Genomic DNA, 14,368 nt, shown 5'->3' on the forward strand with positions numbered 1-14,368 from the left:
AGCGATGCACTGCTGTATAACATACTGTTCTGCAGGAATGGACAGTATATAGAGGGGCTGAGAGGAGTGATGTAATTCAAGATGGTACTGTATACAGAGATCTTGAAAGAAAATCCTGAGAGGAACGATGTATTGCAGGCTGGGGCTGAGAAGAGTGATGTACAGTAATCAGGTTCCAGCGAGTGATCAACTAGCTCAAAATATAAGTATAAATATAGCAGCGGGCCAGTCATGTATTAACTAGAAACACAAAACTAATCTACTTTATTTCAAAACTTATTAAAAAAGGACTATAGTCCCTATTGAAAATGCACATGTACAAAGACACAACAACAAAACACAAAAAAACGCTCTGAGATGCGGGAAATAGGAAACCCAAACTTTAGTCGGATTTTCTACTCTAAATGTCTTTAATGGTCTCTGAATAGGAGATTTGTATAAACGGAATCTCTCCTTTTTATAGCTTTCTCCGTTTGAAATAGTTTGGGACTGACAACAACACTCCTCTGTAAGTTCTGTGATGTTGTAAACTGTCTATGGTCGGTCTAGTGTCCAGAAATCAATATGGTAATTAAAAATCACATCTACCATTATTGCTCGCAATGATCATAGACAAGTTATAATAGTGACAACCTGTAAAGTATAAGTGGCATAACGTGCAATCTGAGATTCTTTACTCTATGTAAACATATTCATTGCTCATATAGCATGTACTTCATCGCTTATTTTTCCCTAGTCTCAGAATTTGCATATATATCACATATCATGGAGAGGTCTCACCCACAACCATTTCAGTGATGAGTTCCTCCGTACACATAACGCTCCCTTCTCCCTACGCGTTTCACTGTTCTCCAGATCATCAGGGGAGTTTCTGGGTAAGGCTCAATGCCTCCATATTTAAAAAAATGCCATCACTGAGGCTGCTCACTTGTTTGCTTTTTATATCATGCGCTCCTTTGAACATCCCTGCCTCCTGAAGGTGGGCGGATAATTGCCAATGACCACTTCCTGTTTTTCAGTTTCTAGGGGGAAGTATACAGCGCTTGCGCGCTTCCTACATACCACTCACCATACCGCATTCATTCAATCCTACTACGCAGGTGCGCCCAGTACTTCCTGTCATCGGGCTGTCACACAAAAACATCTACATACCGAGGGCGCGCACCGCACATGTGCGCTCCCTAAGTAGCGTTCAGCTAATCAAATAGGTTGCGTACTAACGCCACGGCGTCCACATACCCGAGGGGCGCACCTCCCATGTAACATCTTAAGCAGAGTTCACTTCGCTCCACTGCGCCCAGTACCTCCCATCATCGGGTCGTCGCGCGAGAGCACCCATACATCGGGGGAGTATCGCGCATGCGCGCTCCCTATGAAACATTCCAAAGACCACATTTAGTTAAATAAATTGGTAGTCACTCCTCTCGAGCTCTCACGTCCATATATCGATGGTGCATACTGCGCCTGTGCACTTCCTACATATCGTTCAGCAGTTTTTATTTACTCAAGTCAATTATATAGTATCCTTTTTTTTCGCAATCTTATATTCACATGGTTAGTCTAGTTTGATATTAATATGGCGCATATGTACAAAACAATCCAGTGTAACAATAACCATTACACCCGCGCCCACGATATATCTCTAAGGGATCCCAGAGAGAGATGAAATCAATTATGCCGAGCATCTTTTCACAAAACTGCACATTTTCTTTAATATAATATAATATACTCCTTGGATCACCAAGTGGCCACGGACCCCATACTTCCATATTATTATATAAGGTTAGCAGTCATCTTTAGACAATCATCAATATCCCCCAGATATTGTTGGTTTAATTTTCGATCTATTAAAGTATATCAGGAGTATTAAACTTTATCATAACCTCCTTTTTTTTTTTTTTTTTTAGAATGAATCCAATATGGATCACCTAGGACAATGTACGGTACTTGGCATAATTTTGACACATTCAGCTTAATTCAGAAGAGGACTTCTTGCCTTCTCCTTTCGGCTGTGTGCACACGCTGCGGATTTTGCTGCGGTTCCGGCCGCTGCGGACCCGCAGCAGTTTTTGCTACGGTGTACAGTACCATGTTTCCCTATGGGAACAAAAACCACAGTGCAGACGGTGCTGAATTTTCCGCGCGGATTATCTGCGGTTTTCAATCCGCAGAAAGAATTGACATGTCAATTCTTTCTGCGGATTCTGCTGCGGTTTGCCATCTCCATTGAGGAGATGAAAAACCGCAGAGCAATCCGCAGGTAAAACCGCAGGTATTTTGACCTGCGGATTTTACAAAATCCGCGCAGATGAATCCGCACCTAATCCGCAGCGTCTGCACGTAGCCTTACTCAGGCTTCTTGTTTTTAAAAAATAGTTATTCAGCTTCTTACTGCATCATGGAGGAATAAAGTATGTATCATTTTTCTCAAAAAGAGTATAAGGCTGAGTGCAGACGGACTTTTTAGCCCTGCGGATTTTTCCGCGCAGAATGACCTGCATTTTTCCTGTGGATTTCTTCCATTTTTCCTGCAGTTTTATTGCGGTTTTTGTGCGGTTTTCCCCCTGCAGATTTGGTGACAGGGGAGATGGAAAACCGCACAAAAGAAGTAACATGCTGCGGATTTTATATCGCAGGAAAACCGCGCTGAAAAATCTGCAGCGTCTGCACAGCGGGTTTTTTTTTTCATTGATTTTAAGGCTACTGTACATCACAATGCGGATATGCAACGTTTCTGTGCGGTAAAATCCGCTGCAAATCTGCATCGCGTGCACACAGCCTTAAACCTTTTAGCTAACCTCCTGAGTAACCCCATGACCCTTTAACCCCTGTACAGGGATCTGGTTTTATGTGGAGCACAATGGAGAGTAACCTCTGGGTAAACACTCAAGTAAAATAGTAGAAAAAATTATGTTGGAGAAAAAGGGGGGGGGGGTCTACAAATAAGCCGCGAAGGATAGTTGGTCATTTAGGCCTGTTGGTTGGAGCGTCTTCATCCAATAGATCCATTTACTTTCCTTCTGGAGAATTAATCTATCCCAGTCCCCGCCTCTACAGGGATAAGGGACTTTTTCAATCCCCATAAATTGAATTTTCTTATAATCTCCTTGGTGTACCCTATTAATGTGGTTCGCTATCGCTGTATCTCTTCGATTCACATCACCAATATGTTCACGAATTCTTTTCCTGAACTCCCTCCTTGTTTTCCCTACATACTCCATCCCACATGTACACGTTGCCTTATAATTGTTTTCTACATATGCGCCATATTAATACCAAACTAGACTAACCATGTGAATATAAGATAGCGAAAAAAAACTGATACTATATAATTGACTTGAGTAAATAAAAACTGCTGAACGATATGTAGGAAGTGCACAGGCGCAGTATGCACCATCGATATATGGACGTGAGAGCTCGAGAGGAGTGACTACCAATTTATTTAACTAAATGTGGTCTTTGGAATGTTTCATAGGGAGCGCGCATGCGCGATACTCCCCCGATGTATGGGTGCTCTCGCACGATGACCCGATGATGGGAGGTACTAGGCGCAGTGAACTCTGCTTAAGGAGATGTTACATGGGAGGCGCACAGGCGCGGCGCGCCCCTCGGGTACGTGGATGCCGTGGCGTTACTGCGCAACCTATCTGATTAGCTGAACGCTACTTAGGGAGCGCACATGCGCGGTGCGCGCCCTCGGTATGTAGATGTTTTTGTGTGACAGCCCGATGACAGGAAGTACTGGGCGCACCTGCATAGTAGGATTGAATGAATGCGGTATGGTGAGTGGTATGTAGGAAGCGCGCCAGCGCTGTATACTTCCCCCTAGAAACTGAAAAACAGGAAGTGGTCATTGGCAATTATCCGCCCACCTGCAGGAGGCAGGGATGTTCAAAGGAGCGCATGATATAAAAAGCAAACAAGTGAGCAGCCTCAGTGATGACATTTTTTTGAATATGGAGGCATTGAGCCTTACCCAGAAACTCCCCTGATGATCTGGAGAACAGTGAAACGCGTAGGGAGAAGGAAGCGTTATGTGTATGGAGGAACTCATCACTGAAATGGTTGTGGGTGAGACCTCTCCATGATATGTGATATATATATATGCAAATTCTGAGACTAGGGAAAAATAAGCGATGAAGTACATGCTATATGAGCACTGAACATGTTTACATAGAGTAAAGAATCTCAGATTGCACGTTATGCCACTTATACTTTACAGGTTGTCACTATTATAACTTGTCTATGATCATTGCGAGCAATAATGGTAGATGTGGATTTTTAATTACCATATTGATTTCTGGACACTAGACCGACCATAGACAGTTTACAACATCACAGAACTTACAGAGGAGTGTTGTTGTCAGTCCCAAACTATTTCAAACGGAGAAAGCTATAAAAAGGAGAGATTCCGTCTAATGGTCTCTGAATAGGAGATTTGTATAAAGACATTTAGACTAGAAAATCCGACTTAGGCTGGATTCACACGTAGCGGAACTCTGGAGGAAATTACCGCGAGAATTCCGGAATTCCATTCCGCGGGAAAATCGCATTTTAAATTCCCGCGGAAAAACTAGCATTTTGCAAGCGTAATTAGCTTGCAGAATGCTAGCGTTTTCCAAGCGATCTGTAGCATCACTTGGAGAACTGATTGACAGGTTGGTCACACTCGTCAAACATAGTGTTTGACGAGTGTGACCAACTTTTTATTATTGAGGCCGCCTATGCGGCATCAATAGTAAAAGAATGTAAAAAAAAAAAAAAAATTGTTATTCTCACCTGCCGACATCCCACACAGCCTTCCCGCCTCTCTCCACGCTGCCAGTAATCCTTTGCGACAATTACCGCGATGACGTCCATTCTCACAGGATTGCAACGTCTCGCGAATGACCACGAGACTTCGCGATCCCGCGAGAACAGACGTCATCGCTCGCAAAGGCTTACTTAGACTGGGAGCGTGGAGAGAGGCAGGATGGCTGCGCGGGACGTCGGAAGGTGAGAATAACAATATTTTTTATTTTAAATTCTATTTTTTACAGGGATATGGTACCCAAAGTCCGGAGGACAGTCTCCTCTTCTCCGGACCGTGGGTACCATCCGCAAATGTTCTGCTTACTTTCCGCATAGTGTGCACAGCCACATACGGAAAGTAAGCAGAACAATGCATTCCTATGGGTGCGGGATCGCCGCGATTCCGCGAAATTAATGAGCATGCTGCGTTTTTTACAGCGAAGCGATTCCGCCGCGGTAAAAACCGCAGCATTAGCACAGCATTGCGGAATCCCATAGGAATGCATGGGATGCTTATTTTTCGCGGCAAAATCGTGCGGTTAAAACCGCTGCGGAAACGCGAAAAAAAGCCACGTGTGAACTCAGCCTAAAGTTTGGGTTTCCTATTTCCTGCATCTCAAAGAGCGGTTTTTGTACATGTGCATTTTCAATAGGGACTATAGTCCTTTTTTAATAAGTTTTGAAATAAAGTAGATTAGTTTTAAGCTTCTAGTTAATACATAACTGGCCGCTGCTATATTTGATGCACAGTAATAGAGAGGGGCTAAGTGGAAACTATTTACTGCAAGGTGGGGCTGTATAACGACATCTAAGCCTACCTGAAGTGAACAACTAGGCTAAGACGAAGAGATCCATAAATAAAATTAATAGTTGGAATATTACATAAATATAAAAAAGGCTAGATCCATATTACACACAATACCCAGTAGAGGGAACGCCAACATCTACCCCACCAATAAATAAATACACAAAGCAGGTATCAAATATAACAGAAATCTATACATAGCAAAACACAGTCAACGTTTATACCTGGACTCCGGAGAGACAGTGTGAAAAGAGCGATGGTGGATAGATGAGCCGTCCCCCTCACCCCGACGCGCGTTATTGCCCCCAAGAAGCTCAGGGCAAAATGCGCGTCAGGGTGAGGGGGGGACGGCTCATCTACCCACCATCGCTCTATGTTTTACTTTTTATATGCAGTACACTGCTTGAATGTATAGTGTGCCACTGACTTAGGGAGGCTGTTAGCACCCAATCACCTGACTTATCGTGGTCTTATGATGCCATTGGAATAGGCATTATCTACCTACCTTCGTGCTGCACTGTGCTCACCTTAGATTTCTGTTATATTTGATACCGGCTTTATTCACACAGTCATGGGCGGATTCAATGCGTTTTGTTGCTGCAAATTGAGCATCTCATTCAGATCTATGGGAAAAATCCGCAATGAAAAAAAGGCAAAGTTACCGCAAGAGGAACAGACGTGTGCCCCTCCACTACGGCTCAGACCAGAACGGGTTAAATAAATCAGATCTGACCCCTGATTGGCCGCTGAGACAGATCTGACGCCCCATTATATGGGGGGGTCATAAAAACTGCAAAAAACAAGTGCGGAAATGCTGCACATCTTCTGTTTATTTAGATTTTTTTTTTGTTGTGGGGGGGGGGTTATTTTTTTTAGAATTTCCTTGTCACATTTTACAACATTTTTTACATGCGGTTTTTTTTTCCCGCATTTTCCCTATAAACGGTAATGTGGGGGGGCTCCCGGACTCCCATCCACTACAGGCATGAAAAGCACAAAAATGTGGTGGGAAGAGGCTGATATATAACAGAAATGCAACACAAAAAACGCTGCAAACATGGAAATTACCTCAGGTGAGACGGCGGCCAGGACAATTCACCTGCTCGTCCTGATGGAAGCCGTCAGCCGGTGGTCTCTGCTCTGTCTGGGGGTCTCTCGCCGCCGGCGGTGACCGTCTGCAGCCCTCTGGTGTAGGACTCCGTGCACATGGAGCCCCTGCACCTGTCAGTCACCGCCCAGACTACACGTCCCGTCATGCAGTGCGGGGAGGCGGGGCGCTGGATGCGGTCGCCGGGCTGTGGAGGAGGCTGGTGCTGATGCGGGATGGCTGCTCGCAGGCTCTGACCGCTCACACCGGAGCCCGGGGCGGCTCTGACACCAGGTCACATTGATGCGGTGACTGACTCTCAGGGAAGAAGATGGCAGATCCCGCCGAGTGCAGCATCAAGGTGATGTGCCGCTTCCGGCCGCTGAACGGCGCCGAGATCCAGAGAGGAGACAAGTTCATCCCGGTGTTCAAGGGCGACGACACCATCGTGGTCGGGGTGAGTGCGGCGGTAATGGGCGGCCAGTGTGCACAGCTCCCTGCGGGCGGCCGTGTGTGTACAGCTGTAATCTGTGTGTGCAATGTGTGTACATCGTGTGTGTGTATATATATATATAATCTGAGAGTGGATGTGTGTATATATAATATTGCATAGCTTTCATCTATCTATTATGAGAGTGGATGTGTATATATATATAATATTGCATAGCTTTCATCTATCTATTATGAGAGTGGGTGTATATATATATATATATATATAATCTGAGAGTGGATGTGTGTGTATATATATATATATATATATATATATATATATATATATATAATCTGAGAGTGGATGTGTGTATATATATAATATTGCATAGCTTTCATCTATCTATTATGAGAGTGGGTGTATATATATCTATCTATAGCCACATCGGCTGTATGTACCTGCAGCCTGGATGGACACATCGTCTATATACTGCCACTACCTGTAGGTGTATACACATGATCTGTATATAAGGCTTTGTACATAATAGGGATGAGGCGAAATCCAGTGCTATATAGGGGAGGGCTCTGTCCATAAAGTGTGTGTATATATATCTCTATCTATATTATCATATATGTGTATATATATCATCTATGCAGAATCTAGATGGAGCTCGTGGCTGAGGGAGGGTGCAGATGTCTAGTGGGGGGTGCGCAGTATGTAGCCATCAGGGTACGCGGCTGGTTGCAGTCATCCCGCACCTATGTGCTGTACAGATGGAGGGGCTTCAGGGATCTGCGCTGTACAGGGGAGGGGGTGCAGACATAATGCAACTGTCTGTAAAGGGATGGACGCTGTGTATGTAATGGAGGACACTAGAGGAGGGTAGGACTTGTATCCGGATACCGGTGGGTGTATGTGACCCGGGACCCGGCCTCTATAATTACCATGTATAGTATAGCTGTAGTGTGCACAGGGCCTGTGAGGAGCTGCCGACACAAATCTGCGTCAAGTATTGTTAGTGTTATGTTATCATGGTCCATCATGGGTGTCGGGGGGGGGGGGGGGGGTGCAATGCTACTGCGCATGCATTTACAGAGATGAGTGCTGTGCATTCACCCCGGCCCTAGATGGGGCAGGTATAAATATAAGTGAGTTACTGTATGTATCTCGTACACCTAGTTGTACGTGTCTCCTATAAGGCCGAGGTGCGTACCCGGTATTCTTCTGTTTCACGCATATGAGATGTGTGCTGTATCAGTGAAGGACATGGTCGCCATGCTCCTGTATATACGTCCATATGGGGCGGTGTGGGGTATATACCTGTCCTACGTATGGGGCTGTTTCTTTCTGCTATGGTGCGGACATAAAGCGCACGGTGACTCCGATATATGTATATATTGTGTATATCTGTAGGTGACGCTGGCTACTTTATATAAGATGCGACCATGTAAGACCATTCTATAACCTCCGCTTCCATCCTGTTCTCTCATATAAGGGGAGGGGGCTTCTGGCTCCTGTATGTGCAGATGACTATACTGGGTGCATTGTTTTTCGCTGGGGTTGCAGGGTTAATTAGAGGAGGGGGATGTTTTTTCTTTTTTCTTGTATTGATTATACAGGGATGGGGGATTCTCAGGCTTCTATAACTGGGGGAGGGGGATGGGCAGAGTGCAGGGGATGCTGTTGTGCAGTAGGGGTTAACTGGACAACTAGGACAGGGAGGCGATCAGAGATTTGGGACCTGACCTGCTGACTAGTGTGAGGCTGTAGATGGATAATAGCCTGCAGCCGGGTTCTGGGGCCACAGGCAGTGCTGGGGGCCACAGGCATCCTCATTAGGACAGCATGAGCTTCTGTAGGAGTGATGTCCCTATCGTCGTGGGTGCATCAGTCAGAGCCACGCTGTCCTGCATTGTGTGCCGCGTCTTCCTCATCATCAGATTATTCCCTGGCAGCTGGGGACATTCTGGCTGATTCTGCTGCATCCTCAGGATGAAGTCATAGGGTTGTGGGCATGCTCAGTGCGGCTCCTGCAGAGGACCAGCTGATCCCCACGCCGCTGCCAGGATGTCCGCTCGGTCATCAGTGTTCAGTATTTTCAGACAATAACGAGCCACAAAAACGCCAAAAATGCGACGTAGCCTATGAGTGATATATAATAATGACATAACACGACGTTCATATTTCTTATATTTACCAATAGGGTAAATAAAGCTTTAGGCTGAGTGCACACGTACTTTTTGGACCTGCGGATTTTTCCGCGCAGAATGGAAGAAATCCGCAGGTTAAATGACCTGCATTTTTCCTGTGGATTTCTTCCATTTTTCATGCGGTTTTCATGCGGTTTTTGTGCGGTTTTCCATCGCAGTTTTCCCCCTGCGGATTTGGTGACAGGGGAGGTGGAAAACCGCACAAAAGAAGTAACATGCTGCGGATTTTGTACCGCAGGAAAACCGCAAGGAAAAATCCGCAGCGTCTGCACAGCGTTTTTTTTTTTACATTGATTTAAAGGCTGCTGTACATCACAATGCAGAAATGCAACGTTTCTGCGCGGTAAAATCCGCTGCAAATCTGCATCGTGTGCACACAGCCTTACTCTTTTAGAATTTTGCAACTTTCTTAAAAAAAATAAATAAATAACTTTGTTTCAGCTTCTGACAATATTTCGGCTCTGTATTTGCTCTGAGAACAGGCAGGACCATTAGTTACGTTTCTATCAAGGATGTTGATAGTGTCACCCGCACTGATATGTTGTAACTAATCCGCTGATTATGGGGCCATTGTCTACACTGGATACAATTGTCTGTACCGTTTTTAACCCCAGGAGATACATTTTAAGAGTTCGGTTCTCGCGTTGACTCCGTGCCGAAGCTTCTTTTCAGGTTCTGTTGTTTTTCCTGGAAAAAAGCGCTTATATGATTCCCTTCTGAACAATAACCAATTAAGTTCTGGGGTCATTTGGAGCCGTTTTTTGTTTTCTATTCCTTCTCTAAAAATGGTGCGTAGAACGCCTGCATGAACGCACCTTTGTTTTGTTTATTCACTGAAATATTCAATTCCACCTTTGCTGTGATTTAAAAGAAAAAAAAAAAGCAGTAAAATGGCCCAAATTTTACTGTGCTTTTGGACAATCTCAGCAAAGAACAAAAACGCATTGAGAACATAAGCACAGATCTTCAAAAGGGAAGGATATGAAGTCCTGAGAGGTGTCAGTCATGTTACAGAACTTTTCCTAATTCGTGGATTTTCTCATTAGGATTTGATAGAGCTTCCTGATGGGTGGGATACTCACTGCCAGGACCCTCTGCAGTTATTGCCTTATGTGAATGCTGTCTTAAAGAGCTCCTACTGTCCTAGTTCTCAGACATCAGTATTTTATTGTATACGCAATTGTAGCAATGTCAAATTTGTTTGTCCAACTTTTGTGAACTTACCCTAAAGTTTCTAAAGTTCCGTAGTTTTTTTTTTTTTTTTAAATTGGCCCTATGGTCCAGAAAAATGCAAAGCTTTTGAAATACTCTGCTGTTCCGTCCCAATCGCTCCGGTCCTGGCCATGACTTATCCATGTCTGTTCCGGGCCGAAGACTAACCACAGCCGTCTCCTCTCTCTACCAGCGGAATACAGATGCAGGTTTTGGTCCTGAGGAAAACAGATGTGAGGAATCTGATTTCCATCTTCCTGCTTTTCTTCATTAGCAGGCTGGTAATAGAAAGCAATTACCGTAATACATACAGTACAATTTCATTAAACCTGCATTAACTGGACTCTGTGGATCCTGTAACGTCAGATATCCGGGATTTTTAAAAAGGTGTACAAAACGTAGAGGATGTGTTCACACTGTGCAGTAAAGTTGCTCCTTTTGCTATCAATTTCCTGCAGCTAACGGGAGAAAACCTGCAAAAACATCTGAAAATCCCAGGTCGAATTTCCCCATTGTTGGTTAAGGTCCAAGCACTAATGACATTTTTGATGCAATGTTTGCAAATTTTCAACATGACTGATAGGTCAGGAAACACATGCATACGCGATCCGAAGGGGAATGTAAAAAAAAAAAAAAAAAGGCCATAAAAACTATTTATAGGGACTATTTCAGAGCAAATTAGTTGTGCAATTTGAACACAGGCGGCCAGTGCACCATTGTCGTGGTCAGCAGTTCAGCCACCTTCCCACGACCTATCTCCTCCCGTCTCTTGATTGACGCCTCCGGCTTTAAAGGAGCCAGAGAAGGGTCGAGATACAGGTAAGTGGAAGGTACAGTGGACAGCATGGTTACGGCAAGGGAGCATTTGTGCTTTCCACTTCTTTAAAATCCCTCTCTCTTCAGCTACAGTTTATTAAAAACAAAAAAGTGTTACTCCCCCTCCCCTGGTCCAGCGCCGAGTCTCCACTCCTGCTCCCATTGTCTGTTATTGTCTGCAGCGCTGATAACACGCCGACAGCTCAGCAGGTAGTCACTGTGGTCAGTGTTTCAACAGTACGAGCTGCGCAGAGCGCGATTGGCTGCAGCGCTGTTGTTGTGACATCAGTTCTTCTGACAATATCAGACTCAGGGAGCAGCGGCAGAGACTCGGCGTCAGACATGGGGAGGGGGAGTAAAGCACAGTTTGTTTTTTGTGCAGCCGGGGCACATGGGTTTTCAGAGCCTGGTTTATTGATATGGGTTTGCCTCCACTCTATCACCCCGGGGCAAAGATCTGCAGCTGGGAGGAAGAATGGGGGGGTTCTAAGTTTCAGGGTATAAGTGACAAGTGCCCACTGTAAAATGTGTGCTGCCCCTTCTGGAGCCGGTATCCTTTGCTGGCCTCAGCCATTCTCGCCTGCTTTTGTCACTGTGCGCGCTGGGACTGGGAAGATTAGTGCTGCACAATAGGAACGTGCTGGAGCCCGGACCGCTCCTTTTAGGTTTCATATTTGCTTAATGATTTTATTTTATCTGTTTTCCAGCAAGGAAAGCCATATGTCTTCGATAAAGTTCTGCCCCCCAACACAACCCAGGAGCAGGTCTATAACGCCTGCGCGAAACAGATCGTCAAAGGTAAGCGGCTCCTAACTAAACGTATGCGTCCCTCCGCTCCCTCTTGTCGGGCTCCTAAGGGTTTGGGAAGGTTTTTGCTGGGTCTTCACTCGACGTAGCTTTTCCTGTGTGTGGCAGGATGCCTGCTATGCAAGGGTTAAATAATGACAACAGCTGGAGCAGCGAGGATACCCTACAAACAGCTCCCTGTATCTCATCTTCCCAGATCTGCTGTGCAGGAGCGGGATATTGTGGATAATGCAGTCCCCTGATGTGCGAACCTGGCAATGCTTATTATAGGGTCCCCCGAGAAGGGAGAGACGCCCCAGCAGTGCGACTGCTGGAGCCGCTGTGCAATGCCCACCGAGCATAGGGAATGTGTCATCAGGAAACGGTCTATTGTTTAAATCGGGTTATTTTTTGTTAAATGTATCTTTTGATAAGTTTTGATTTTTTATAATTCACAGCACTAATAGATAGAGATATATATATATATATATATATATATATATATATATATATATATATCTCACTAAGTGATATTGGATTTGTACTTCTTGTTCTTCACATGGGACATTTTCAACTTTACACTGCCTCAGACCCCATTTGTGTGTATAGAAGCATTAACTGAGCATGCTCTAATCTGGGTAAATGTCATTGTTGACAGAGGAGGAGGTGAGCTGTGACATCACCTGTTGTGAATGGTGGATCCTTTATCTACTTTATATAGAGGTGTTAACTGTCTGAAATGATCATGTTTCTTCTTTTGTCATTCATTATTTATTTTTATTAGTAAGTGTCAGTCTTTCCCCGGAACTGGTTAATAGCAGGTAACAATGGCTGCAACTACCAGGGTAGTAAGGATCGCAGCTTGTATGTGGCCCATTTTCCCACATATAGTAGGTGCAATTAATGATGACAAATATGGCGTCATCTTATCTGCCCCACAATGAACCCGCTGAGTGCATCATCCTTTCTCTGCTACATTACATGATTTCTGTGCTGTGTCATCATAACGCCTGCCAGTGTCATCACTACGTTTTGTTTCCTTATGCTGTGATGTCAACAACCCCCTGTGTAGTGACATGGCTTTCTGTGTTGCCCCTGGAGTAGTGATGTGGCTGTGTGCACCAACCCTTGTGCCTTGGTCGGGCTGTATGAGATGTCCTGTTTCCTAGGGGAAGGAGGTTGTACATCAATCTCCACAGCCTGGAGAGAGGAGAAAGCTTGTATAGCCTTAGGGAGGGCAAAGAACACAGACTATCACGTGAAGAAGAGATTATTGTAGCATTCAAACTTTTATGAACTAATAAACATAGCAGTACTCTGAATATACACATACCGCACATCCAGCCTGTATTACTAGGAGACACACGGACCTCACATCCAGCCTGTATTACTGGGAGACATACAGACCTCACATCCAGCCTATATTACTGGGGGAGACACACATACCTCACATCCAGCCTATATTACTGGGAGAGACACACAGGCCTCACATCCAGCCTATATTACTAAGAGAGACACACGGACCTCACATCCAGCCTGTATTACTGGGGGAGACACACAGACCTCACATCCAGCCTATATTACTGGGGGAGACACACAGACCTCACATCCAGCCTATATTACTAAGAGAGACACACAGACCTCACATCCAGCCTATATTACTGGGAGAGACACACAGACCTCACATTCAGCCTATATTACTGGGGGAGACACACAGGCCTCACATCCAGCCTATATTACTGGGAGACACACAGGCCTCACATCCAGCCTATATTATTGGAAGAGACACACAGACCTCACATCCAGCCTATATTACTGGGAGAGACACACAGGCCTCACATCCAGCCTATATTACACGCACGTTTGAATGTAGTCCAATTAAGGTGTGTCACCCAGTAATATAGGCTGAATGTGAGGTTTTAGTTGTACAACTGTATGACTATGGATAAGGATGTGGGGGGAGGGGATGGTCGTTTTGTCTCCTTTGTCTCGGTGGTAGTATCCTAAATCTGCTGTATAATGGGTTTCTCCTCGCTTGCCACATGTTAATTATTTATGTGTACGGCGTGCGTTCTGTCCCCGCTTTCCTCGTTGCTGACGGTTATCCGTCTCTGCCGTCGTGTATGACCGCGCCGTGTTTCCGACCACTTTCTAGACTGATAATAGGCCCCTAATTACAGGTGGAAGCTGCTGCTTTGTGCATAAATTGGGGCAGGTGGGAAGATAATTTA

General features: G+C 45.0%; 1 protein-coding gene and 1 long non-coding RNA gene across 5 annotated transcripts in view; one reads left to right on the forward strand and one right to left on the reverse strand.

The window, feature by feature from the left end:
* LOC141049303 (uncharacterized) overlaps positions 1 to 6,802 on the reverse strand; it is a 28,383-nt gene extending 21,581 nt beyond the window's left edge. For 2 of the 4 annotated variants that reach the window (XR_012220322.1, XR_012220321.1), the window contains exons 1-2: positions 6,665 to 6,802; positions 6,124 to 6,219 (exon numbers count right to left, since the gene is read on the reverse strand). This is a non-coding gene — a long non-coding RNA (uncharacterized lncRNA). Of the gene's footprint in view, positions 1 to 6,101; positions 6,220 to 6,664 lie in introns of all 4 variants that reach the window. The other 2 variants (XR_012220325.1, XR_012220324.1) reach the window with 2 other exon arrangements.
* Positions 6,803 to 6,854: 52 nt separating this feature from the next.
* The window catches only part of KIF5C (kinesin family member 5C), a 41,199-nt gene continuing 33,685 nt past the window's right edge, over positions 6,855 to 14,368 (forward strand). Inside the window, exons 1-2 of the mRNA XM_073545588.1 lie at positions 6,855 to 7,140; positions 12,059 to 12,149. Coding sequence (XP_073401689.1) covers positions 7,015 to 7,140; positions 12,059 to 12,149 — 217 coding nt within the window. The 5' untranslated portion in view covers positions 6,855 to 7,014. The remainder of the gene's footprint in view (positions 7,141 to 12,058; positions 12,150 to 14,368) is intronic.

Source organism: Dendrobates tinctorius, unplaced genomic scaffold, assembly GCF_039654945.1.
Source record: "Dendrobates tinctorius isolate UK_male_01 unplaced genomic scaffold, ASM3965494v1 ptg000143l, whole genome shotgun sequence".
NCBI lineage: Eukaryota > Metazoa > Chordata > Amphibia > Anura > Dendrobatidae > Dendrobates > Dendrobates tinctorius.